Genomic DNA, 26,635 nt, shown 5'->3' on the forward strand with positions numbered 1-26,635 from the left:
GCCCTAGGTCTACAAGAGAGAAAGATGATGAGGTGTGAATTTCATATTAAGAATAGTACTTAGTTGGTAAAGTAAGGGTAATTTAATAAATTTCAATTAGTATTTAAGGGTAATTTGGTCTCAATGTATTCATGAACCTAAAAAATTGGCACATTTGTAATTACTTTTACCTAAATTATTTTTTGATGGAGTTATTTTTTGAGTATTTACATTTTAGTAATTAACCATTGCTAAGGTATTTTTTTTTCCACTTAAATTGAATGCATCATTTGTAATAGGGTAATTTACATAAACCTTCCCTATGGTTTGCCATAATTACAGGAACCTCCCCTCTGGTTTGAGAATTTACTCTGACCTCCCCTAAAAATAAAATTATTCTACACGAACCTCCCTTATGTGTGACGGACCATCAAATACACTAACGGACCTGGCTAATTTATTGAAATGCCCTTAATTTTTCATGGTAAATTACTGAAGTACCCTATCTATATATATATATATATATATATATATATATATATATAGAGAGAGAGAAACAAAAAAAAAAAAAAAAAAAAAATCTTAAACTGTTTGGGCCGCCACCACCAACCATGTGTGTCACCGCCACCAACAAAATAACCATGAACCTGGTCATGAAAATTAACCCACCATGGCTGCAAAGTTTTGTTCTCTCTCCTCTCATCTCTCTCTCCCACCCTTTGTCTATATATATTTATACACACACACACACACACACATGTTGCTTGTGTAATTCTTCAATTACATATATTCCAGACAATCAAAGAATTTTCAGAGACCATGAATACAGTACTTGAAGGTGTCAAGTTTCTAATTTCCTCTTCCGCAAGAAGCAAAAAGGGAGATTTTGACTTACCCAAAAAAAAAAACTTACCCAAATCAAGGGAACAAAAAAAGCCCTTACCCAAAATTTTGACCTCATCGGAGAAGAAACATTGCTTCCGTTCAAACCCAGGTAACCTAAACCATACCAATATATGTTGATTATGCAACTCATGCTCCAAATCAACGTAACGGTCATCAAAATTAAAGTGTTCTTGTAAGTTCAAACTCAGTAATTGATCGATTCAGAGATATATTATAACTAAAAAAATGATATTGTGGCGAAATTAAGGAAACAATCTTGTGGATAGATTGACAGACCACCATAGGGGATAGCACTGGGACTGATTCCAGCGGTGATGGACGGCAGTGACTAAACGTGGAGGACACGAAGGAGCCACTAGAGTCGAAGTCGGGAGATCGGAGCTTGAGATTGTGAAGAACCCATCTCAAGGAGTTCATTTTCTCTTCGCTGCCTTCATCCCACGATCAGGCACCATGGCTTCCCTATTTAGTTTATTTTATTCTTCTTCTTTTTTTCTTTTTATTTCTTATTTTTTCACATATATTTTTATATTGTTTTGTTATCAATATTTCATTGGCTTGTAAGATTACACTTTACACATACACAACAAATATATATATATATATATATATGTGTGTGTGTGTGTGTGTGTGTGTGTGTGTGTGTGTGTGACATCAGCAATTATGGGATAAGGGTATTATGAAAATTTTAGTAAAATTTGTACATGATGTCAGCAATTTTCGTCGTTGACTCTAACAGATTGGAGATTCGTGTAGGATATTTTCATTCCTAAGGGAAGTTCGAGTAAATTTCTAAATTAGAAGGGAGGTCTTTGTAATTATGACAAACCATAAAAGATGTTAGTGTAAATTACCTTTTGTAATATATAATACTTTTCAACTTCCGCTGCTGACGTTGGGAAAATGTACAATACAAAAGGCTCATCATAATTTTATCACGTATTGGTGAGTTGCCTAGGTCTGATTTCTCCCGCCAAACAATTCCAATTTGGGGTTTTCTTTCTTTCTCCGGTTAAATTTCAACAGTTAGTTACAGTTAGTTATAGAAGATTGTCACAATAGTTTCGTCAAACAATCCCAAATTAAGGGTTTCGTTCTTTCTCTGCTTATTTTCAACCGTCAGATATGGAAGACGCTTCTCCTCCGTGGACGACCGTGGCTCCGGCGACCTCACTCATGTCGGAGGTAATCGGCCATAACGGTTCAACCTATTCTGAATAGACTCTGAGTCTGCTGGTAATTCATCATCATCATATTTTCTCCACATATATAGATATATGCATTCATATTTTACCGATTTGTTTGATTGTTCTTTTTTTTTTTACTGATTTATTAGAATATATCTGGTGTTGGTTTGGGGTTTAGTGGAAGGCTAAGGCAGGGGGTGTTTCTTGAGGTTGAGAATTTGCAATTGCTGTGTGTATAATTGTTTTGTTTTTTGATCGACTGTTGTGTTTAATAGTTCTATTTTTGATAAATTTCTTCCTCCATGTTGAGTAATTAAGATATTGCTGAAAGTGCATTCCTTCCTTAAGCTAATAGTAAGATAATTGTTATTATTACTATTATTATTTTTTCAGGTACATTTTGTTTGGTATGAATGAAGGTTAGGGTTTGTTGCTGAACACAAATTGGGGGTTTTTTGATTTTAAACTGTATACCTATAACATGTATTTGTGTATATAATCCATTTAACTGTCATAAGGGTAATTTTTGTCTTTATAAAATTTTGCCCCAGCCATGTGTGTCACGTGCCTTACATTGAGAATTAGATTTTAAAGGCCATTTATGAGGTGCTACATATCTATTCAAGAACTTTTCTAAGTTACAGTATTTATGTAAGGTTAAAAATAATAATTTTAGCTCTACAGAAGGGGGGAAAAAAACCATTAATTTGAGATCGATCAAATTCCTTAACAGTTGGTATATGGTTGTCTAAAAATGATAATGCAACAAAAAGTTGCACTGCAGAATGTTCTCACAAATTATCATGGAAAATTCATGCTTAAAGTTCGCTCATATATTATCTTTCACTTTGAAGTTGAAGCCAAACACATAGCTGCATATGCATAAAACTAATAAAAATTGGACAATCTATCTGCTTAAACCTAACAATTGCATGACAGGTGAAGAGACATTAAAAACATAACTATATAGAATGCATGAGTAAGACATCTAAGCAGCGTTCAGATAATTTGGCTAGCTCCATGTCCCGAAAGGTTCAGACGCTAACATGGCAAAATCAGGACTAAACAATCATCTCCTACCATCGATAGGCAATATTACATGTTCCCTTAGGCTATCAAACTTGGCATTTGTAGCACTATTACCACCATATTCGTTGGCATTTGATCTCTCATCAAGCAAGGACTCAGTCTCCTCCAAATTCAATGCTATGCCAACCCATCAATGCTTCTCTACCATCCTTAGCCCCTCTAGTCCCATTCCTACTTCCTTCATAGAAGGTCTGTCCTCCCCCTTCAGGTTTAAGCACCTCCTTGCAATCTCTGCAACTTCCGTGAGCTGCTCAGCATTTCCATCACACACTAGATGGTCCTCAAGAACTTGAAACAAGCAACCCTTTTCCAGCGAAGAAAGAAAATACGTAGCTAGACTCCTCTCCTCCTCTGGCCTATCAAAAGAAAGGGCCTTCTTTCCAGTTAGTAGCTCTACAAGGACTACCCCGAAGCTATAAACATCACTCTTCTCAGTCAATTGGCTCGTGTGCATGTACTCAGGGTCCAAGTATCCAAGAGTTCCTTGCACCATCGTACAGAACTGAGCTTGATCCAACGGAACCAACCTTGATGTTCCAAAGTCAGACACTTTTGCAGTGTAGTTATCATCTAAGAGTATGTTTGCAGACTTGATATCTCTATGGATGATCGGGGTAGAAGCTGCAGAGTGCAAATATGATAGAACCCCAGCAGTTTCTGCTGCAATCCTTAGACGGATATCCCAAGAAATGGCGGTTTCCTTTCTTTTTTTATGGATGTGTTCAAAGAGGGTGCCATTGTTGATGAACTCATAAACTAGTAGAGGGACCTCTGTCTCCAAACAACAACCCAATAGCTTTACCACATTTCTATGGTTGATCTGAAAGAGTACAATCACCTCGTTGATGAATTGTTCAATTTGGCCTTGATCCACTATTTTAGACTTCTTGATGGCAACTATTCTGCTGTCTGTTAAGTAGCCTTTATAAACTGTGCCATAACCTCCTCGACCAATTATTCTGCTATCGTCATAGTTGTTAGTAGCCATCTGAAGCTCTTTCTCGGTGAAAATTTTGACTGTATCCTTGGTTCCTTCTTGTCCAGAGAGCTGTTGTCGTAACATTAAACCACCATTTTGCTGAAATAATTTTACTTTGATCCTAACGAGCTTTCTTTTCTTCAATCCAAAGTACAACCAGGAGCTACCAACAAGCAGAACTGTTACCACTGTAGCAATTCCTGTAATTGAAATTAGAAAGGAATATTTTACTTCTTTTTGTAAGTAATTTAAGTAAAGCGTGAATAAAATACTGAAAAGTCTAAAGGATACCGTACAGTACTGAAAAGAAGTAAGATGAACATAACACAACCAAGAATATAAAACTCCCCCTTATATTTATATCCGTGGACAATTTGCTGGGAATATAATTCACCAAAAAACTTGGAGACCATAGTATTTTAAGGATAAAACAATCCATAATAAGCAGGAAAAACTAACATTTCATTCAAGAACCCCGAACCTGTTATTACAAATTAGCTAATTGCTTTATCACAACTAGCCTTCACTTTCAATTCCATACTTGACCAACTCGTGATGGTGCCACTCAACAATTGTGAGGTTTAGAAGGTTGTCTTGAATTACTACACTAACAAAGGAAGACAATACCTAAGGAGATCACTCTACCAAAGTATCTTTGTGGCCCAAAGGGTAATATAAATGAATTGATGGATATAAACTATATTCATTGATCTGATATTTCCCTCTTTTCAACTGGTGGCATCAATTGCTAAGGATATCTGATAAATTGAATCATCATTATATCTGAGGAGGAAATTAGAATCCATCTAATATACTTACCAACATAAAGAGTAATCACGAGTAGTTGATCAACAACGCAACCTTCTCCATTTGTTCTACTGTCCCAACGGTATCCTTTGGGGCAAGAACATTTATAATTGCCTGCAATGTTAACACAATGTTTTGGGCACCTGTTGAGACTTGGGTCCTCACATTCATTAATATCTGCAAAACAATTAAAGAATTAAATTGAGGCACATGTCAGGAAAACACTTAGAAGCAATGCAATTAAAGGTTTAATACAAACATAAATATGGTGAATACCTTGGCAACCATTGGACAGGTATGGGTTACCTTCGTAACCATTAAAGCATCTGCATCGATAGCCAGGACCATTTTCCGGTTCATAGCACTCGCTATTTTCTTTACATGCATAGCTAATCATATTCTTGCTAGCCACTTCACATGTCTCATTACCAATGGTCCAATCAAGCACCAACGGAAGCTTTTTTCTGTTCTTCAAATCACGAAGATAATTTTTTGAGAAGTTGAACTCGCTTTCTTCTACAACAAAGGCATAGCTGCAGGGGTTGAAGCCATGTATATATGTATGATTGTAGTAGCTACTTAGTGTCAAATTAATTTCCCTTACCCCTTTGGGGATGGATGTCTGGCAACAGCCAAACCCGGAACAAGAACCATCAGTAATGTCATCCATGCTATCACAAAGGGACATACACCCAGTCGTGTACATCTTATCACCTTCGTAAGCGTGTAAAATGGCGTAAGTATCACAACCAACTGCTACGAACTTATTCTGGGTATTAGAAATGGTGAATTTGGTCAGCTTGAATATGGGCTCGTTGTAGGTCGTCCTGTTACCATGATCATAACAATCATGAGCGGTAAACTTCAAGACATGCAACTGACCTTCGAGTGTAATTTTGGTAACGTTTTTTGTACTACTCTCTAAAAATGGTTTGGCAGGACTGAAGGAATTGTTACAGGTGATGTGGAAATGTTTGTCAAGATAACAGTCCGGGGTCATGCCGAATGGGTATGGGATGCTTACATTCCCACAGCGATCAGCGCAGCCGGGTTTGGCTATGGGTGCATTCGCTGGCAAAGCAGTTGGTGCTGAGGAGAATATCAACAGCACAAGGGAGAGAATTTGCACAGGCATCACAGGCAAACACATTGTGAGTGACTACTTTGTTTGATTTTTGATGGCTACTTTTTGGTGTATACAAAGTCACAAGCCTTTTTTGGTTCTTTTTTAGGCACTCTAGTGGAAGACCAAGTCCACTGCAGTGTGATATACGAAAGAGATATAAATGTGTCTGCGCTAATTTTGGCTGAGGTTCGTTGGAATAGTTGGTCTTTCTTTTTCCGTGGGTCAATGTTGTCTGAGTCACTGACAAAGATAGTAACATCCTTGACGTGCGGTGTCGGTTAGTGTTAACTTCATAGAACGAACCATTCGGTGCAAGTCTATCAAATCTTGTGAACATAAAGAAAATCTCTCTTGCAATATCTTGACTTTGGTTTAGTGATATTGTTGTATATTTGTATGGTCGCTCATTAGCTTATTTATTTTTAGTCCATGTAGTAATAATGTTTATTGCCAAACACCAGTTTTTTTTTTAAGTAATTCTGTAAATCAAGTGTTGATCGCATAAAGAAAGCGTGTAAAAGGGACAAGGGGTTTGTGAAGTCGTAGCCAAATTTTGTTTGGGCCTTGAGTGGCGTTGCTATCCAATTTTGACTTTTTTTTTTTTTTTTTTTTTTGACTTCCTTTCTCTTGTGGATCCCATTGATAGATGCATGTTACTTGAGAAAAAAGGTTTGGTGGCCGAAATTTGTAACTTTTTGTTTTTTGCATGAGGAATGTTTTTGTTTGATCTTGACTCTAGACATAAAGTTTAACAGGTAAATTTTTATGTTTTGTGTGGTGTGTGTGTTTATTTTTCTATAGTATGTGAGACTAACTTTTTTTCCCTCCAAATACTCAGGCAAATTGATAATTTGTAACCATAATTATTATTAGGGTTAATTACAATGACACTGTCTGAGGTTTGCCATATTAACAGTCATATATAACTTAGCCCTTTTTTGAGCCCTTTTTTGAACAAAGACATCATCCTAGTGAAAATTTTGATCCAAACAAGCCTTTAAAACGTTTAAAAAGATGAGATTGTCCTACAATATTTAATTTATTTTTATACACACTATTACATTAGCACCATCATATATAAATAATATATATATGATGGTTATATTATTTATATATGATGGTGCAGATGTAACAGTGTGTGTATATATATATATATATAAAACCAAGTCCAACACAGCACCATCGTCATCTACCGTCGCCCACCTATGGTCCTACACCACCGCAACTTCCACCCTCTCTCCACTGCTTGATCTGTGTCTCATAATCTCTTTGTTTCTACAAACTACAAGTCCTAATTTCACACCTTAGCACATATATACGTTTGTACATACATATATAAACCATCCCACCGATGCTAACCCAAACCAAAGCTTGTAATCCAATGGAGATTCCCGACGACGGCGACGACCAGTGGAAGCTTCGATGAAGGTGACCATCATACCAGACAACGGTGACGGCTAGAGAAGTTCCTGACAATGACCCGATGCTGAGGCTCCGCCGCTTCGGCGAGAAGAACGGTGATGGCGGTGGTGGTTCGATTAATCACAATCTATATATTCATACACATATATATAGGAAGAAGATAGATTACATGAACTTGAGGGATAAGTATTTGGGGGAAGTGGATTTGGGGAAGAAAGATGGATTACTGGTTATAAACATTGCTCCTTCAATTTTAATTTGATTTATACATCTTGTTTCATAAGATAGTTTCAGTGTTAAATTAACAACTTGTTTTATAAGATTGGTTCAGTGTTAATTTTATTTATACAACTTGTTTCAATTTTAATTTGATTTATACAGATCGTTTCAGTGTTAATTAACTTATAATTTGATTTATACAGATGGTTTGGTTACTAAGAAAATGCTCCAAATAAATTAGGCACATGTTTTAGTCTTTATACTAATTGAAACCCATTTTGCCATGTTTCCATGTGTTGGACACACACTGCCATTTTTGGTTCTCATCCTCCATTCTTCCATACCCCTCTGTATTGCTTTTGGCATCTCTTCTTCTGTAAAAAAAAATGTGTTTTTATTTCGTATTTTTAATCTCAATCTCTTATTATGCTGCAGAAATATATACATACATTAGAAATTTATACTGATGAACCTATTTTATTTCCAATCAGAACCTCTTTTCTCTGAGAAAAGTCAAGCACCATGGTAGTGGTGGTGGGTGTGGTGGCTATTGGTTTGGTAGGGTTATGAGGGTATTTTAGTCAATAAAAAAGAATGGTATTAGATAAATTGGTAATTGAATGTGTTAAAGGACAATAATGTCAATTCACCATGTGTAATGACCATTGTGGTGTCTTTGTTAACTTTATGAAACCTAAAGGGGTGTCTTTGTCCAAAAATTAGCTAAGTTGTATATGGTTGTCAATATAGCAAACCTCATAGGGTGTCATTATAATTAATCATTGCTATTAAATATATGTACATGTCTTTTTCCTTGCTGAATTGAACAATATATAAACATCAAGTTCAACATAAAAATAAAAAAGAATGAAGAAGAGAAAAACAAAAATGATGGAACAAAAGGACACTGTAAATGAAAGCACGTTGGTAATTTTTTTTTTTTTCACCTTTCTCTCTCTTCAATTTCCCCCTCCTCTTCGTTTTCAGATTTCTAACTCTCTTTCTCTCTCTTGGATTTATCAGGGTAATTGGACATCATTTTTTTTCAAGAAATTGGCTTCTTTTCTGTTCGTTTTCAGATTTCTAACTCTCTTGCTCAATGTTGCCCTTGGCCGTCATGATCTTTTCCAACATCAATTTTACCAAGTCCATGTTGTCGTGTGATTCAGAGGCCAAACAATATATATATATATATATATATAATCGGCAGAGGGCAGTGAAAAAATCGGGACAGTTGCATCATGGGCAAAGGTCTCACACTGCGGTTAAATAATAATAATAATAATACAATTTTGTTATTATTTTGCAGGAAAAAATAATTGCCAAGTTTTATACTTTTTTGTATATACATGTAAAGTAATTGTGATTTTTATGATTAACCAATTTCAATCCATCTGTATCTAGTCCTTAATACAAAAGTAAAGCTTTATCAAATATTTTCAATTACAATATTTGTTAAATCAATTTAATGAAAAATTACATATATAATTAGAGTAAACAGTATCTAAAAATGTCAACACAAAAAATATATTAATGTTAAAAACACACAAAAATCAATTCAGTTTTTGTAAAATTGAGTTTGTTCATTGTTGGTTGGCGAGGGAAGTAAGGGAAAATGGCAAAATACAGGAACCCATTTCTTTTACCACTATTAGTCTATCATCCAATCACAGAATACAAATAGAGCTCACAGTTCATCTGATCCACATGACATGAGAGCACATTGGTAGTTTATCAAGGCTTCAGCTTGAATTTAAGAATTCTAAGCCCAACGGGCCAAAAGGAACAAATGTTCAAGGACAAACTAGCACAAAACATGGCCCAAAAGGCCCAAAAAAAACAACTGAAATTCAATCGAGTTAAAATTCAGTTGCTACTGGTTTTTCTCGAACCTTAAAGAATTAATCTGGCGGATGTGGAGGAGGTCTAGGATCATTCGCCCCATTTTCCCATTCTAGGGTTAAGAAAGCTTCCATTCGAGATCGCAAAACCCTAGATTGTAATCTTGTGTAATACAACATTCTTCCATTCACTATAGTGTCTGATACAAACTATGAGTGGTTTTCTGTTTTTGTTGTTTTAAAATCCTTAATCTTCTTTTTTTTAAATGGACAACTAACACCAATATGTGTTGTATTTTAGATTCGTGTATTTGTTGAGAATGTTGTAGAGTTCTGATGTGATATCTGGTGTTACTTGGAATAGGGGATATGGGCTTCATGATCTTAGGCTGTTGGACTAAGTTCGCATTTATTATGGCATCTTATTTCTTTTCTCTCAGTCAAGTTCTTATACCGTATATCAATCATATATGTATATGTTGAAAAAGATATATTAATGGATGGGTGATAGATTGATTGTATTTGTTGAAAAAGATATACTTAGTAGCATAGATAATGAAGTTATCATACAAAATTTTTTTAAGTATAAAAATTTGTCGACAACAATTGTAAAGGTACTCAATGAAATTATCAATGAAGGTTAAATATTTTTTTTTTTTTTTTTTTTTTTTTTTGATAGTTTGAAAATAATTTATCTTATTGTTGTTTAACCTCCCCCACCCAAAAGAATTATCTCACTCCTTCACTGATTGAAGGTGCTTTTGAATACAACTTTAGTTAATACTAGGAGAAACATTTTTCATAGCTCCTAAGCCAATTTTGCTGCTTGTTAAAGAAATAATCTGATGAAGAAACCTCTAGGGATGTAAATTAATTGATCTTTCAAAGGGTCCTCTGTTTTTTTCCCTCCCAATCATTTATTCGTCTTTTATTTCCATCATTGAGAAACTAGTTCTTGCAGTACACAAGGTGGTAAATAGCTGTTGCTAAAAGTCATTTTACAACAAAGTTACATCACAAAATGTTCTTACAAACCACAATGAAAAGTTCCCTCTTGTAACAGATCTGATCACTTTAGGTTGCAGCAAAACACATTCACACAATGTAGGTATAGAAAACACCATATTAGTGCATCTGCCTAACAATTCCCCAATTACTTAAAAAAACACTCAAACAATATAAAATGGGGCAAAAAAAAAACACAATACATATAAAGAAAAGAGACTGAAAATCAAATTGTATGTAGAAGTCATTACAAGTAGATATGTTGATAACTACGCAACTACACATCTTTCATGCTCGAAAGGTATAGATGCTGATCATATAGCAAACTAGGACATCACTAGGCACTCCAGTCATAGGATGGGGCACAGTCGCAGTACACACCTTCGATGAAGATGCAAATGCACAAATGGCAAAACAATCACCTCCCACCATCTAATGGCAGAACAATATGCTCCCTATTGCTATCATACGCACCTGTTGTGTTACCAGTAAATTCAATTCCGAAAGTGTTTGATGTGTCTCCTAGTAGGCACTCAGTCTCTTCCGAATTCAATTCACCGTTAACCCATGGATGCTGCTCCATTATTCTTAGTCCCTCCAGTTCCATTGCTACTTCTTTCATACTAGGTCTTTCTTCCCCATTTACTCATAAACACTTCTTTGCAAGAACAGCAACCTCTTTGAGCTGCTCAGCATTTCCCTCATGAACTATACTGCACTCAAGAACTTCAAACAAGCGATCTTCTTTCAACGCAAAAGAAAATAAATAGCTAGGTTTTTCTCCTCCTCTGGCCTGTCAAAAGAGATTGCTTTCCTTCCCATTAGCAACTCAACAAGGACAACCCCAAAGCTGTAAACATCACTTTTCCCCGTCAATTGACTTGTCTGCAAGCACTCAGGGTCCAAGTATCCAAGAGTTCCTTGCACCAATGTGGATAGCTACATTTGATCAAGGGGCACTAACCTTGATGCTCCAAAGTCCCGACACTTTTGCAGTGTAATTTCCATCCAAGAGTATGTTTGTAGGCTTGACATCTCTATGGATGATAGGAACCGAAGCTGCAGAATGCAAATAAGAGAGAACTCCAGTAGTTTCTGCAGCAATCCTTAGACAAGTTTGCCAGGAAAATGGAGCCGCCTTGCTTTCATTATGTATGTGGTCATGGAGAGTTCCGTTCGTGATGAACTCATAAACTAATAAAGGGACTTCTGTCTCCAAACAACAACCAAAGAGCTTGACCACGTTTCTGTGATTGATATGGGAAAGTACAATCACCTCATTGATGAATTGTTGTATTTGGCTTTGATCCACTATTTTGGACTTTTTGATGGCGACAACCCTGTTATCTGATAAAGTTCCTTTAAAAACTGTACCATAACCTCCTCGTCCGACAATTTTGTCATCACTGTAGTTGTTAGTGGCCTTTTTGAGCTCCTCTGCTGGGAATATTTTTGCTGTTTCGGTAGACCCTTCCTGTCTAGAGAGTTGCTGTTGCAACATTAGACCACCATTTTGCTGAAAGAACTTCTCTTTGAGCATAATGAGCTTTCTTTTCTTGAGTCCCAAATACAACCAAGTGAAACCCACAAGTAGAACAGTAACACTAATTGCAGTACCTGCGTTTGAATGATTATTGTAAGAATTTTCAGACTTTTATTTGCTCAACTAGTTGATTGTCCGGAACATAGGGCATTTCAGAGAACTTGAAATCAGAACGAAAATGCTTGTTCCACTCATCCTAATAGATAATGGATTAAGCACACAAATCACTAGCTTTGTTGAATAAACATCTTAACAAAGATAAATTGTAGTGTTAGTTTTGGAAGTAAAATTGTAACATGTTCTGCAATTTGACTACACAAACCAACGAGGTATATTTGGCTTGAATCTGAATTAGTATTGATCATATTTTAAATTTCACTCTTGCCCATTGCATGGGAGACTGACTCTCTCTTCTTTTTGTTAAAAATAGGGTAAAGTTCCATTAAAAATATATACATATATATAGGGTAAAGTTAAAAAATAAATAAATAAATAAAAAACTTTTGCCCTTTTGTAAATAACCCATTGAACTACAAATTACCCCTTGAACTATTAATTTATTTATATAATTTACCTTAATTTTATTATTAGTATCAATTTATTATAAAAATAAAAAATAAAAAATAAAAATTGTAACTACCATTTTTTAAAATGATTAACTTATTATTAAAACTTTATTATTTATAAAAATAAAAATAAAAACTTATTGAACTGAGTTTACCTTCTTTTTCATACAATATATTAATGAAATATTAACAAATTACTTAAGTAAAATATATGTTCATTTTCATGCAATATAATCATGAAAAATTAAGAAATTATTTAAAATTTTCTACTTAAGATTTTTATTTATATAATTAATTTAAAAAATTAAAGGTAAATTTATTCAAATTTAATGGAGAATATGACTTCAAATTAGTATGAATATTTTTCATAATTTATTTCAATAAGAAAAATAGATTAAATATAATTAATAAGAAATTGCATTACGTCATTTAATGAAATATACTCTAGTCATTGGGGCATTTTGCAACAAAATGTAATAGTTCAGGAAGTATTATATACAAATATACTTTAAGGAATTATTTGCAAATTCAAACATAGTTTAAGAAGGTTTTTAACACTTTACCTTTAAAAATATTTTCAGATTGTTTTTGTTTTTCTTTCTTTTAATGCAAGAAACATACCCCACTCAGACATCAACTTTGTCCCTTTAGAAACTTAAATACTCGTCATCCACTTAGGAAGGTAGGAGAAATACAACTAGACCCTTGATTTTTAGGTTGTTGCCAACCACCAAAAAAATGGGACATAACACTTATCTTACTTGTAAAATATTTCTTACAGAAAATATTTAACAAAAAAATATATGTCTTTTACATTGAAACTAAACTACACATTTGTTGAGAAATATTATTGGAAATTTGGAATTCCTCTGCCGTTAGAAAATTCACACTTATTTTTAGGATTTTAAGCCCAAATGCTTACCTAGAGCAATCTTAATTATCAATAGTTGATCAGCAGTGCAGCCAGTTCCATCTTTTCTGCCGTCTCCGTAGTACCCCTTGGGACAAGAACACGTATAATTTCCGGCTGTATTTTCACATCTCTTTTCACACAGATTGAGTGTTGGATCATTACATTCATCTATATCTGCAGGACAATCAAAAGAGAAGTAAATCACCACATAAAATTAGCAATGAACATACCCAATAATTACACGAATATATATGATTGATACCTTCGCAACCATTAGGGAGATAAGGGTTTCCATAGTAACCCTCGGAGCAATTGCAACGGTACCCAGCGTCATAATCAACTACGTAACACTCACTATTGTTTTTCCACGCATATTCAGACGAGTTTCTTGCAACTTCACATGATGGCTCATTTCCATAGTAACCATTAGGGAGATAAGGGTTTCCATAGTAACCCTCGGAGCAATTGCAACGGTACCCAGCGTCATAATCAACTACGTAACACTCACTATTGTTTTTACACGCATATTCAGACGAGTTTCTTGCAACTTCACATGATGGCTCATTTCCAATTGCCCAATCAACCACCACTGGAAGCATGCTTCCATAATGTAAATCGTCAAGACTAGTTGAAGAGAAGTTGAACTTATCCTCTTCAACAACGAAGGCAAAACTGCAGGGGCTGAAATTCCATACCTTTGTATGATTGTAGAAGCTTCCCAGTGACACTTCATAATAGCTTAGTCCTTTTGGGATCGATGTTTGGCAACAACCAATTCCAGAGCAAGACCAATTGCTAACATAGTCTATGCTGTCACATATGGACATGCACCCACTCATATATTTGTTTTCACCTTGGATAGCTGTAATGGACGCTACCGTGTCACAACCAATTGCTGTGAACTTGTTTTTGGTACTGGAAATTCTGAATTTGTCCAACCAGAACCAGGGTACGTTATGTGAGATCTGTGAACCCGACTGGTTGTAGCAATCTTGGCCTATATACTGCAAGATTTGCAGCTGACCATGGCGTGAAATGTTGGTGACAGGAAGATTACCAGTTCCTAAAAAAGGTTTGGGAGGATTGAAAGTGTCGTTACAAGTTATGAGAAATGTATCGTCATAGTAGCAGCCCGGCTCTGTGCCAAATGGATATGGGATGCTAACGTTGCCACAGCTTTCTTGGCAACCTGGTTTGGCTTGAGCACTTGCTGAAGCTGCCATGGCTGCTACTAGAGTGACCAGCAGAAACATTTTTAGCAAATTCATGGGGGCCTCTTTGTTTGTGAGGCTAGATGAGATGTTTGTAATTTGGAAAACTTCTAATTGTTATTGCTTATCTTATAGAAAATCTTTCAATGACCACCAATTCAGCGCAAGACGATAAAGAAATTAAATTCACCAAAATGACTTGTTCCGATCCACACAATATTTTTGCTTTCAGAAAACTCCAAATATACAATTTAAGTATAAACTTCTACTTGGCAATTTGCGTCAAAGAAATGTAGCTTTGAGATATTCCATGTGAGAACGCGATTACTCTAAGGTCCCCATAGATTGTAATTAAACAAACTTCATTGGTGGAATAATTTTGAAGATCGAAAAGTTTTTGAGATATTCCATGTGAGAACGCGAGTAGTCTAAGGTCACCATAGATTGTAATTGAACAGACTTCATTGGTGGAATAATTTTGAAGATGGAAAATCAAACTTGATGGAACGGTAAGCTTGGTACCAAGTCTTGGAATCTTGGTTTTATAAGGAGCAATTTTTATTCCAATTAATTAATATTATATTATGCCATGTAGTGTGTTCATATTCAAATATCCTCCTCTAATTTGTCTGAATAAAAGGCATCATTCAATGGTCTAGTGTAACGTGTAACAAGTGTGCTCGTATTCAACTACCCTACTATAGTTTATCAGAATAATATATATATATATATATAAGATATTATTATATATGCATGTGAATATATGTTAAGTAACTTATATTTCTTAATATTTGATATTGTTATATATTCTCATAAACTAATTTATTCGATCAATTTATATCAATATTCTTTTAAATACATTACACTGCAATGGCAACAAATACACAATTACAAGCCATGGACTATCTCAAGGCTCACGCTCCACAGGTCTTTGGAGTCAACCCTTCCAAATTTCCATTTCCAAATTTCCACATCTATCTAATACTTGTACGATGGAACCGATTTGGTTTGAATTAATAATATTCCTCGAAGGATCTCATTCCACGTGCCAATCGAGTCCTCTCGCATGAGTGTGACACTTCTGTTAGATTGTTAAATGAGTGAACCTCATTTGTAGGACTCACATCAATCACACTCTTCTCGTTGCTTTGCATGATAAGTTTCAAAACTGCCAACTCGTAAAATTCTAATAAAAATACAAATATATGAAACGTGTACACCTTTCCCACCCTTACCATGTCAAATGAATTCTTTGCCATGTGTGTTTTAATTTTAATTAGCCAGGTAATGGCGAGATTTTAATTATCATGTTAATCATAATTTATTAAAGTTTAAATTGTTAGAGATATTTTAATTTTTCTAGCAAAATCAAATAAGAAAAAATAAAAGAAAGAAAAAAATTGTAAAGGTTTTCATATAGCTAGAGATAAGTTGTTAACTTAAAACTCAATGGTATATGCCATAGTTAGTAAAATATGGTACGAAAAAAAGATAGATACGAAAACGTGTGAGTATAATTTTAATATTATTTTTTTTAAAATACATTTCAAAAATTCAGTTAAAAAAAAAAACCGGAAACGTAAACATAAAACTATGAAGATGAATATGTACGTGACGTGTATAATACATTATATGCACTAAAAATTCGGGACAAAAAATTCGGCTATAAACATCTTATTATTTTCTTATATATCAACATATATTTGTAAGGATAATAAATAATATGTAACATATAATAAAATAAATATATTCCAATGGACACTATTATAATAATCATAAAAGAAAATAAACTATCTAAATATAAGTAATCAATAACCCCAAGTACATAACATATATATTTATAATATAAGTAATCAAAGAAATGTAGCTTTGAGATATTCCATGTGAGAACGCGATTACTCTAAGGTCCCCATAGATTGTAATTAAACAAACTTCATTGGTGGAATAATTTTGAAGATCGAAATTTTTTTGAGATATTCCATGTGAGAACGCGAGTAGTCTAAGGTCACCATAGATTGTAATTGAACAGACTTCATTGGTGGAATAATTTTGAAGATTGAAAATCAAACTTGATGGAACGGTAAGCTTGGTACCAAGTCTTGGAATCTTGGTTTTATAAGGAGCAATTTTTATTCCAATTAATTAATATTATATTATGCCATGTAGTGTGTTTGTATTCAAATATCCTCCTTTAATTTGTCTGAATAGAAGGCATCATTCAATGGTCTAGCGCTAGAGCGGAACGCGTAACGAGTATGTTCGTATTCAACTACCCTACTATAATTTATCACAATAATATATATATATATATATATATATATATGTATATATATATATATGCATGTGAGTATATGTTAGGTAACTTACATTTTTGGGTTAATTACAATGACACCCCTTGAGGTTTACCTTATTGACAATCATATACAAGTTAGCTCATTTTTGAACAATAACACTCCCTAAGCTTTGCTGCCTTTGACACAAACACCCATTGAGGGGCTGACATGTGATAAAATGACCTAAATGTCATTTGACTTATGAAATGACACAAAATTACTAAATTACCCATTCTAATAAATTTAAAATGTCCAAAATAACCTCTCTCACATTATATACAAATATGAACAATATATAACCTGACATATATATATATAGAGAGAAAGAGAGATGGATTCCACAAAGATCTCATTAGCAAAACAACGAAAGGTCTTCTCAAGGTGAATTTTGTATGTTCTCTATTCTAAAACCCTTACATGGTTGCCGAGAAAGTTGAGAAAAATTATAAAGGAAAATACTATCACGTATGCTTACAAATCAAATGTTTTATTTATTAATTTTTTTGATTGCCAAGATTAGAATCGTTTTGCTTACTCTCTAAAGCTAATTAGGTGTTCTGGTTTGGTTGCATGTCTTTCCCTTTTCCAAACATCTCAGTCATATATGTATGAGCTTCACTGATTGGAACATGATTCTAACTTCCATGGAATTCCATTAATAATTGCATTTAAGAAGAAAATATGAAAAGTTGTCATTGCATTCAAGAAGAAAATATTGAGAGTTGAAATTCACACACACACATATATAGATTTAGCTTTTAAAGCAAATCCATTTATGGAGCAACGAGAAGCACGCATGTAAACTCCTGATTTCAAGTTGCAGATTGCGCAATCTAATATGAACAATATATAACCTAACATATATATATCGATTCACATATACTGATCTGTGGCCAGAACAAAGTGCTCTGAGCCTTTTGCTTCCCGGAGTAGATTTAAGCGAGATTTCAGATCGCACAAAGGAATCAAATGAATCTGATTCAGTTGATTCTGGTGATACCACCACCACCTCCATCGTAACCTCCGACCACGGTTTCATGATGCAAATGGATCTGGATTGATCTGTGGGTTGCTCCTTTGTTTGTTTTTGCACATTTTTGCACAGATCAAGCATGGTGGTGGTGATAAGAGATGTGATATTGTGCAATCACCGATGCGAGGAAAGAGAAGGTGGCGGTGGCTGTGGTTGAAGAGAAGTGGCGGTGGGATGTGGTTGAAGAGAAGTGACGGCGGGATGTGGTTGAGGGGTTGTGATTGAGGAGATGATGGCGGTGGGTGAAGAGAGAGAGGGCCGGATCGATGGGTTTAGAAGAGATTGGTAGAAGGGCAAAAGTGTCATTTTAAAATTTTAATATTTTACAATTAAAATTAGTTAAATATTGATGGGCAATTTTGTCTTTTCAAACCTTTTAAGGGTCTGTTTGGCTCCCAATTTTGTCTAGGGGTGTCATTGTTCAAAAAACGTCTAACTTATATATGAGTGTCATTATAGCAAACCTCAGGGGGTGTCATTATAATTAACCTTATATTTTTAAGAATTTGATACTGTTACATATCTTCATAAACTAATTTATTTGATCAATTTATCGATATTCGTTTAAATACATTACACCACAATCGCAACAAATACGCAATTACGAGCCATGGACTATCTCAAGGCCCACGCTCAACAGGTCTTTGGAGTCGACCCTTCCAAATTTCCACATCCACAGGTCTATTAATGTAATAACATATATATCTATCAAATACTCGTACGATGGAACCGATTTAGTTTGAATTAATAATATTCCTCGAAGAATCTCATTCCACGTGCCAATCGAGTCCTCTCATATGACTGTGACACTTCTGTTAGATTGTTAAATGGGAGTGAACCTCATTTGTAGGACTCACATCAATCACACTCTTCTCGTAGCTTTGCATGATAAGTTTCAAAACTGCCAACTCGTAAAAGTCTAATAAAAATACAAATATATGAAACATGTATACCTTTCCCACCCTTACCATGTCAAATGAATTCTTTGCCATGTGTGTTTTAATTTTGATTAGCAAGGTAATGGCGAGATTTTATTTATCATGTTAATCATAATTTATTAAAGTTTAAATTGTTAGAGATAGTTTAATTTTAATATTTAATTTTTCTAGCAAAATCAAATAAGAAAAAATAAAAGAAAGAAAAAAATTGAAAAGGTTTTCATATAGCTAGAGATAAGTTGTTAACTTAAAATTCAATGGCATATGCCATAGTTAGTAAAATATGGTACGAAAAAAAGATAGATAAGAAAAAGTGCAAGTATAATTCTATTATTTTTTTTAAAATACATTTCAAAAATTCGGTAAAAAAAAAAAAAATTGAAACGTAAAAATATGAATACGAATATTATTTTCTTATATATCATCATATATTTGTAAGGATAATAAATAATGTGTAACATATAATAAAATAAATATATTCCAATGGACACTATTATAATAATCATAAAAGAAAATAAACTATCCAAATATAATTAATCAATAACCCCAAGTACATAACATATATATTTATAATAAATACACAGGTGTGATACTTGTAAGTTGTGAAAATATCTTTATATTCTACTTAAACATCTATTGAGTGTGGTGCAAACTTCAAAAAAATAAAACTAAAAATAAATAATAAATAAAGATACTAACAAAATTTAAAATATATATATACGAGTGCATTGGAGTGACAATGATGATAGATTTAGAAAGAAAAAAAATAGAGTGATAACCTACTAGAACGGCTACATGTATTATTTTGAAAGTACAGTTAATGTGAAAGAGAATGACTATATTAAAAGATGTAGTTTGTGTGTATTTTATCATATTTTTTATTTTTAAACAATAAATAAAAATATTGTTTTTAAAAATCCGTCCGTACATATATAATTCGCATATCATACACGAATTTACCACATTATTTCTCTGGCACCTTCTTAATGCAGCGGGCATTAGGAGGTCGATTTTGCTATTTTGAGAAACTTCCTCAGCTATGTAGAATCTCAAATTAGATAGATGATGATATTGCAACTTTGTCTGATGATACGGCAACTAGAGAGAAAAAAATAGGAAAGCTAATTAAAAATAATCTATAAAAAAATCATTCATTGGGGCGATTTGGTAGAGAGCCTTTGCGCTAGAAACACACACGTAAGAATAAAAGGGAAAGGACAAAAAAACAGGAAAAGAAAAATATTTGTGTGGACCAAATCAAGGACATTGGTCCAGAGCAGAAGGGCTCGGCCCTGTATCAAATAGACTATATTTTTTAGACACTTCATCACCACTTTTTCGGATATTTTGTTAATACTTTAAATTGACATTATTTAACATTTTTAACATAAATTTAACAGATAATCTTGAAGTAACATGATACAACATGTATTTTAGGATGTCTTGCAAAAACAAATTTATGATTTAAACATAATATTAGTGTCATTCCAATTAATTCATTAAATTGTTTTTATTAGTAAATCAATTCATTAAATTTTTCTCTCGACAGATCAACTATAGCACATATAAAATTGTATATTAAGCATTTCTGTCTTCAAATGAACCATATTAATTAGTTGGACTAAGAAACAATGAAAATGGCGTCTGGACAAATCAAACTTGATCTTATAACTGTCATTTTACTTCTAGAATTTAGAATAATTAAAGTATATCAAAGAAAAAAGTATTTGGGCGCAGCTTACCTATCTTTACAAACCCAAGATCTTTTTCATTCAAATTCGATCTTTTCTATTCAAATTCGATGTGATATAGCAACTAGAGAGAAAAAAATGGGAAAGCTATAATTCTCTCAATTATCTACATGTGTGAATAATTAAAAATACAATCTAAAAAAAAAACATTCATTTGGGCGATTTGTAGAGCCTTTGTGCTAGAAACACCCATGGAAGAATAGGGGCCCGCGGGGGGGGGGGGGAGGCCCAGGATCAGATCCATCGGGCCGTCCACCTATTAACGGGTCGGTTCTGATGTTCCAAAATTTGACAAGCCCAGACCTAGCTATAGGGCTACGTTAGATGGTGAGTTGGTAGCCATGTTGGCAGGCCATTCTGGTGGGCTGTTGGGAGGCCAGGTCATTGGACGGTAAACGGGTCTGATTTTATTGGTCAACTCACCAGGTCTAATTCTGGGATTAGTTAGCTTAAATTTAGGTCTAATCCAATCAAGTTTAAATTAGACTCTAAATACAACTAAAATGGCATCACCATCATATTCTTCTATCTTTTGTTATTTTACTATTTTTTATTTTTTCTGTTGCAAACTGTTTTTCTTATAATAATTGACTTTTTACAATCGTTTTTAATGATTTTATCCAATTCTTCCATTTAAATTAGTCTCTCTCTTTTTACCTAAACATTTATAGATCTTCTAATTTGTGTTCATACCACATTAGGCTATTTTATTTCATCGTATCACTAACACATTTTAGTTATTACTTAATTAACCACTACCACTCTATAAGCAATATATTAAGAGATGTGTGTTTGTGTGCGTCATCATATGATAAAGAATAATTTTGGGATATGACCTTTGAATTCACGTGTAACAACTTAATCCAACAAATTACATCGAGAATCGATTTATTGAGTTCACTTTTGAAATAAATTGGCATCAACACATTATTTCGAGACGTCAACACCATATTGTTGAACTCAAAATAATTTGTTCAACTTGTAATTTGTTAGTATTATGGCACCATGTTATTCATAAAAAAAGTTGTTAAACATACTGAGAGAATCCAAACTCACTATGTGTTTTTCCTTGCAAAACAAAGAGTCAATGACAGATAAGAATAACATATCAACGCATCTACCCAACAATTCCACAATTACTTAGAAAACACACACAAACATACCAAAGAAAAAGGGGGGGAAAAAAAATTCTACAGATAAAGAGAAGAGAGTGTTAATCAAAATTTTGAAGTCGATGCAAGTAGATAACTACACAGCTACACATCTTTCATGCTTGTCAGGTATAGCAAAATAGGATATCATTGGACACTCCAGTCATTCGATAGGGCACAGGCACAGTCACAGTACACACTTTCAATGAAGATGCATATACACAAATGACAAAGCAATCACCTCCCACCATCTAATGGCAGAACAATATGCCCTCTCGTGCTATCATACTCACCTGTTGTCTTATGAGCAACTCCAAATCCATAAGAGTCCGACGTGTCACCTAGCAGGTACTCAGTTTCTTCAGAATTCAATTCATCGTTAACCCATGGATGTTTCTCTATCTTTCTTAGTCCCTCCAGTTCCATTCCTACTTCTTTCATGCTAGGTCTTTCCTCCCCATTTACTCGTAAACACCTCTTTGCAAGAACAGCAACCTCTTTGAGTTGCTCAGTATTTCCTTCATGAACAATACTGTGGTCAAGAACTTCAAACAAACGTTCTTCTTTCAACGCATAAAGAAAATAAATAGCTAGATTTCTCTCCTCCTCTGGCCTGTCAAATGAGACTGCCTTCCTTCCCGTTAGCAGCTCCACAAGGACAACCCCAAAGCTATAAACGTCGCTTTTCTCAGTCAATTGACTTGTCTGTAAGTACTCAGGGTCCAAGTATCCAAGAGTTCCTTGAACCATTGTAGATAATTGCATTTGATCAAGGGGAACTAACCTCGATGCTCCAAAGTCAGACACTTTTGCAGTGTAATTGTCATCTAAGAGTATGTTTGTAGGCTTGACATCTCTATGGATGATAGGAATCGAAGCTGCAGAATGCAAATAAGACAGTACTCCGGCAGTTTCTGCTGCTATCCTTAGACGAGTTTGGCAGGAAAGTGAAGACTTCTTACTTTCATTATGTATGTGGTCATGGAGAGTTCCATTTGTGATGAACTCGTAAACTAATAAAGGGACTTCTGTCTCCAAACAACAACCCAAAAGTTTGACCACATTTCTGTGATTGATTTGGGAGAGTACAATGACCTCGTTGATGAATTGTTCTATTTGGCTTTGATCCACTAATTTGGACTTCTTGATGGCTACTACTCTGCTATCCGTTAAGATTCCTTTGAAAACTGTACCATAACCTCCTCGTCCTACAATCCTGTCATCACTGTAGTTGTCAGTGGCCTTTTTGAGCTCTTCGGCTGTGAAAATTGTTGCTGTTTCTGTGGATCCTTCCCGTCTAGAGAGTTGCTGTTGCAACATTAAACCACCATTTTGCTGAAAGAACTTCTCTTTGAGCCTAATGAGCTTTCTTTTCTTGAGTCCCAGGTACAACCAAGTGAAACCCACAAGTAGAACTGTAACACTTATTGCAATACCTGCATTTGAAATATTGAAAATTCATTATTGTAAAGAATTTTCAGACTTCTATTTGGCTAAGTCATTGATTGTCCAGAACTCGGAACATTTCAGAGAACTGCAAATCAGAAGAAAAATTCTTGTCACAACCATCCTACAAATAGTGGATTAAGCACACAAATCTCTCAGCTTTGGTAAAGAAACATTGTGACTTTGATAAATTCCTTTGTACTATTAATTATGGAAGTAAAATTGTTCTGCAATTTGACTCAGAAAAACCACCGAGGCATATAGAGCTTAAATCTTACCTACTCTTGATCATTTATTAAATTTCACTCTTGCCTATTGCTCGGATAACTTTCCTTAATGTGAATGTATGACTGATTTTTTTTTTTCGCAAAATGTGAAATGTAATGATGAAAAACAGTCAATTTGTTTTCCTCTCAAGTCCAACTGCTATATAAATTTGTCTTGAAACTTGAAAGTTTTGGCTTATGATGACTTGCCAGCAGATGACTTTCCAATGGACACAATTTGTCAGCATGAAATAATCTCTCCACAAAATAATTTGGAGAAGTTATTTGTATATTGCTCCTCTAAACTAAAATAAAACTCTCAAGTTGTCCTCCCATGGCTTTCAGACTGGTGCAAATAGCCAGTTTAGACAATTTTATTATCTTCACATGATCTTGTTTGTCTCTAGCCAATCTATTTTAATCGATTCAGGACCTTCATAAACCACATACCTAGGGAATAATGGAAAATTTCATAATTCATATGTGTGTCATTTTTGTTAACAATCTATAAATTAAGCTACAAATTTTTTTTGGGAAAAATTGATTCGATTTGCTCTGACATTAAAATTGCAGTTAATGGGAACAAGTGAAATAAGACCACACATTTTACTAGTTAGATTTTGAAACTTTTTTTATTTTTTATTTTTTATTTTTTATTTTTAGGACATTAAGCTCAGATACTTACCTAGAACAATCTTAATTACCAGTAGTTGATCAGCAGTGCAGCCACTTCCATTTTTTCTGCCATCTCCATGGTACCCCTTAGGACAAGAACACGTGTAATTCCCGGCGGTATTTTCACAAATTTTTTCACACTCGTTAAGTGTTTGATCATTACATTCATTGACATCTGCAGGACAATAGAAGAGAAACGAATCATTACACAAATTACTATAGGTAATATAAGGAAAATCAATGAACATATATATACCCAACAATGAATGTGATAGATACATACCTTGGCAACCATTAGGAAGGTATGGGTTTCCATTGTAACCTTCCGAGCAATTGCAACGATACCCAGAACCATAATCAACCTCATAACAGTTGCTGTTATCTTTACATGCATATCCTGAGGACTTTCTTGCAACTTCACACGATGTCTCATTTCCGATTGCCCAATCAAGCACCACCGGAAGCTTGTTTACATTCTTTAAATCACTAAGATTGTTGGAGGAGAAGTTGAACCTATCCTCTTCAACAACAAAGGAAAAACTGCAGGGGCTGAAATTCCACACTCTTGTATGATTGAAAAAGCTATCCAATGTCACTTCATAAAATCCTACTCCTTTTGGGATCGATGTTTGGCAACAACCAATTCCAGAGCAAGACCAGTTGGTAACATAGTCTATGCTGTCACATACTGATATGCACCCACTGGCATAATTTTTACTACCTTGGTAACCTTGAATGGTCGCGTAAGTGTCGCAACCAATTGCTGTGAACTTGTTTCTGGTACTAGAAATTCTGAATTTGGACAGCCCGAGCCAGGGCACGTTATGTGCGGTCTGTGCACCCGACTTGTTGTAGCAATCGCGGGCTATATACTGCATGATTTGCAGCTGGCCATGGAGTGAAATGTTGGTGACATCAATACTACTGTTTGTTAGAAAAGGTTTGGGAGGATTGAAAGTGTTGTTGCAAGTTATGAGAAATTCGTCGTTGTAGTAGCAGCCCGGTTTTGTCCCAAATGGAAATGGGATGCTAACGTTGCCGCAGCTGTCTTGGCAACCTGGCTTTGCTTGAGCATTTGTTGTTGCTGCCATGGCTGCTAAAACAACTCCCACCAGATTCAGTTGCAGAAGCATTTTGGGGCTTTGTTTCTCAGATCAAATGATATGTTTTGGTGGACACTACAGATATTGGTTGTTGGTCATTTATAGAATACTTCACTGGAAGACCAATTCAATGCCCCTTGATAAAAGAATAGAACTACATGATGTACTTGATGGGACAGGATATAAAGCAGTGAGATTTGAGAACTCTGACTTTTTGATTTTACAGACTGAAAATGAAAGGAGAAGTAACAACCAATTTATAAAAATAAATAAATAAAGAGAATGAGAAATGCTCCAGGGTGATCCATTTGTAAAATGCGTAATAATTTTTGTTTGTTGCTTTTTTTTTTATTTTCTTTTTACTTCAATTTTTTTTTTTTTTTTCCGGGACAAAAAAACTCACACATTTATCTATAAGGAGGAAATAACACATTTCAAAAAAAAAAAAAAAAAAACACTACACTAAGTTATAACCTTTAATAATTTTTATTAAATTTGTTTTAGTTTTCAACAAATGTTCAAATGTGTTTGTAACATAATTTAAATCGTTGATATCTCTAAACATCATCATTTATAGTTTTAGTATACTTAAATCGTGTTTTAATATATTTGTTTTATTAGTAAAAATTGTGTTAAAATACAAAATAAATTTGTTGAAAATTAGAACAAATATATCAAAAAAAATACACCCCCCTTACCATAGGGGCGGGGGCCACTGCAGTAAAAGATCCGGATTCTGTGACATCTAAAAGTTTTTAACAGTTGACTTAACAACTTTCTGCCCCTTAATCAATGAATGATCAGCCAAATTAAGTTAATTTACTACAAGCCCGTGGTGATACACTTTGCAAATTGCAACAACAATAATTAAAATACTACACAGTGATTGTGACACCACTTGAAACTTGAAATTATCAACTAGAAAACAATTATGCAATTTGGATTAAACAAATAATTAGTTTCTGGGTAGTAAGTACCAATGGGTAATTGCCTCACCACTTGATGAATCTCAACTCCCCATGGATGTGATTGAACAACTACTTTCATACCTGTGCTTAAGAAACCCTTACACATAGGGAAAGACTCAGTTTATAAAGCAAGTAAAGGAGTTTATATATAGTTGCTAAAACAAAACGGGAAGAGAAA

General features: G+C 34.3%; 1 protein-coding gene, 1 long non-coding RNA gene and 1 pseudogene across 3 annotated transcripts; 1 reads left to right on the top strand and 2 right to left on the bottom strand.

The window, feature by feature from the left end:
- The first annotated feature begins 1,773 nt into the window (after window positions 1-1,773).
- Window positions 1,774-6,638, top strand: LOC132274463 (uncharacterized). 2 transcript variants are annotated; one of them, XR_009470430.1, is made up of 3 exons: window positions 1,774-2,121; window positions 5,907-6,098; window positions 6,180-6,638. It is a non-coding gene; the product is annotated as an uncharacterized LOC132274463 (long non-coding RNA). The 2 variants fall into 2 exon arrangements; XR_009470431.1 differs by having other exon boundaries at window positions 1,776-2,121; window positions 5,887-6,098.
- On the bottom strand, window positions 2,772-15,272 carry LOC132274462 (uncharacterized; annotated as a pseudogene).
- Window positions 15,273-22,236: 6,964 nt separating this feature from the next.
- On the bottom strand, window positions 22,237-25,519 carry LOC132274461 (wall-associated receptor kinase 2-like). The gene is made up of 3 exons (XM_059775733.1): window positions 24,670-25,519; window positions 24,397-24,561; window positions 22,237-23,435 (listed from the first exon to the last, which is right to left on the bottom strand). The coding sequence occupies exons 1-3, from the start codon at window positions 25,517-25,519 to the stop codon at window positions 22,237-22,239; spliced, it is 2,214 nt and encodes a 737-aa protein (XP_059631716.1).
- Between the last annotated feature and the right edge of the window lie 1,116 nt (window positions 25,520-26,635).

The sequence above is a fragment of the Cornus florida genome, unplaced genomic scaffold, assembly GCF_030987335.1.
Source record: "Cornus florida cultivar Cherokee Brave unplaced genomic scaffold, ASM3098733v1 CherokeeBrave_3.0.0_Hap2_Chr09, whole genome shotgun sequence".
NCBI classification, from domain to species: domain Eukaryota; kingdom Viridiplantae; phylum Streptophyta; class Magnoliopsida; order Cornales; family Cornaceae; genus Cornus; species Cornus florida.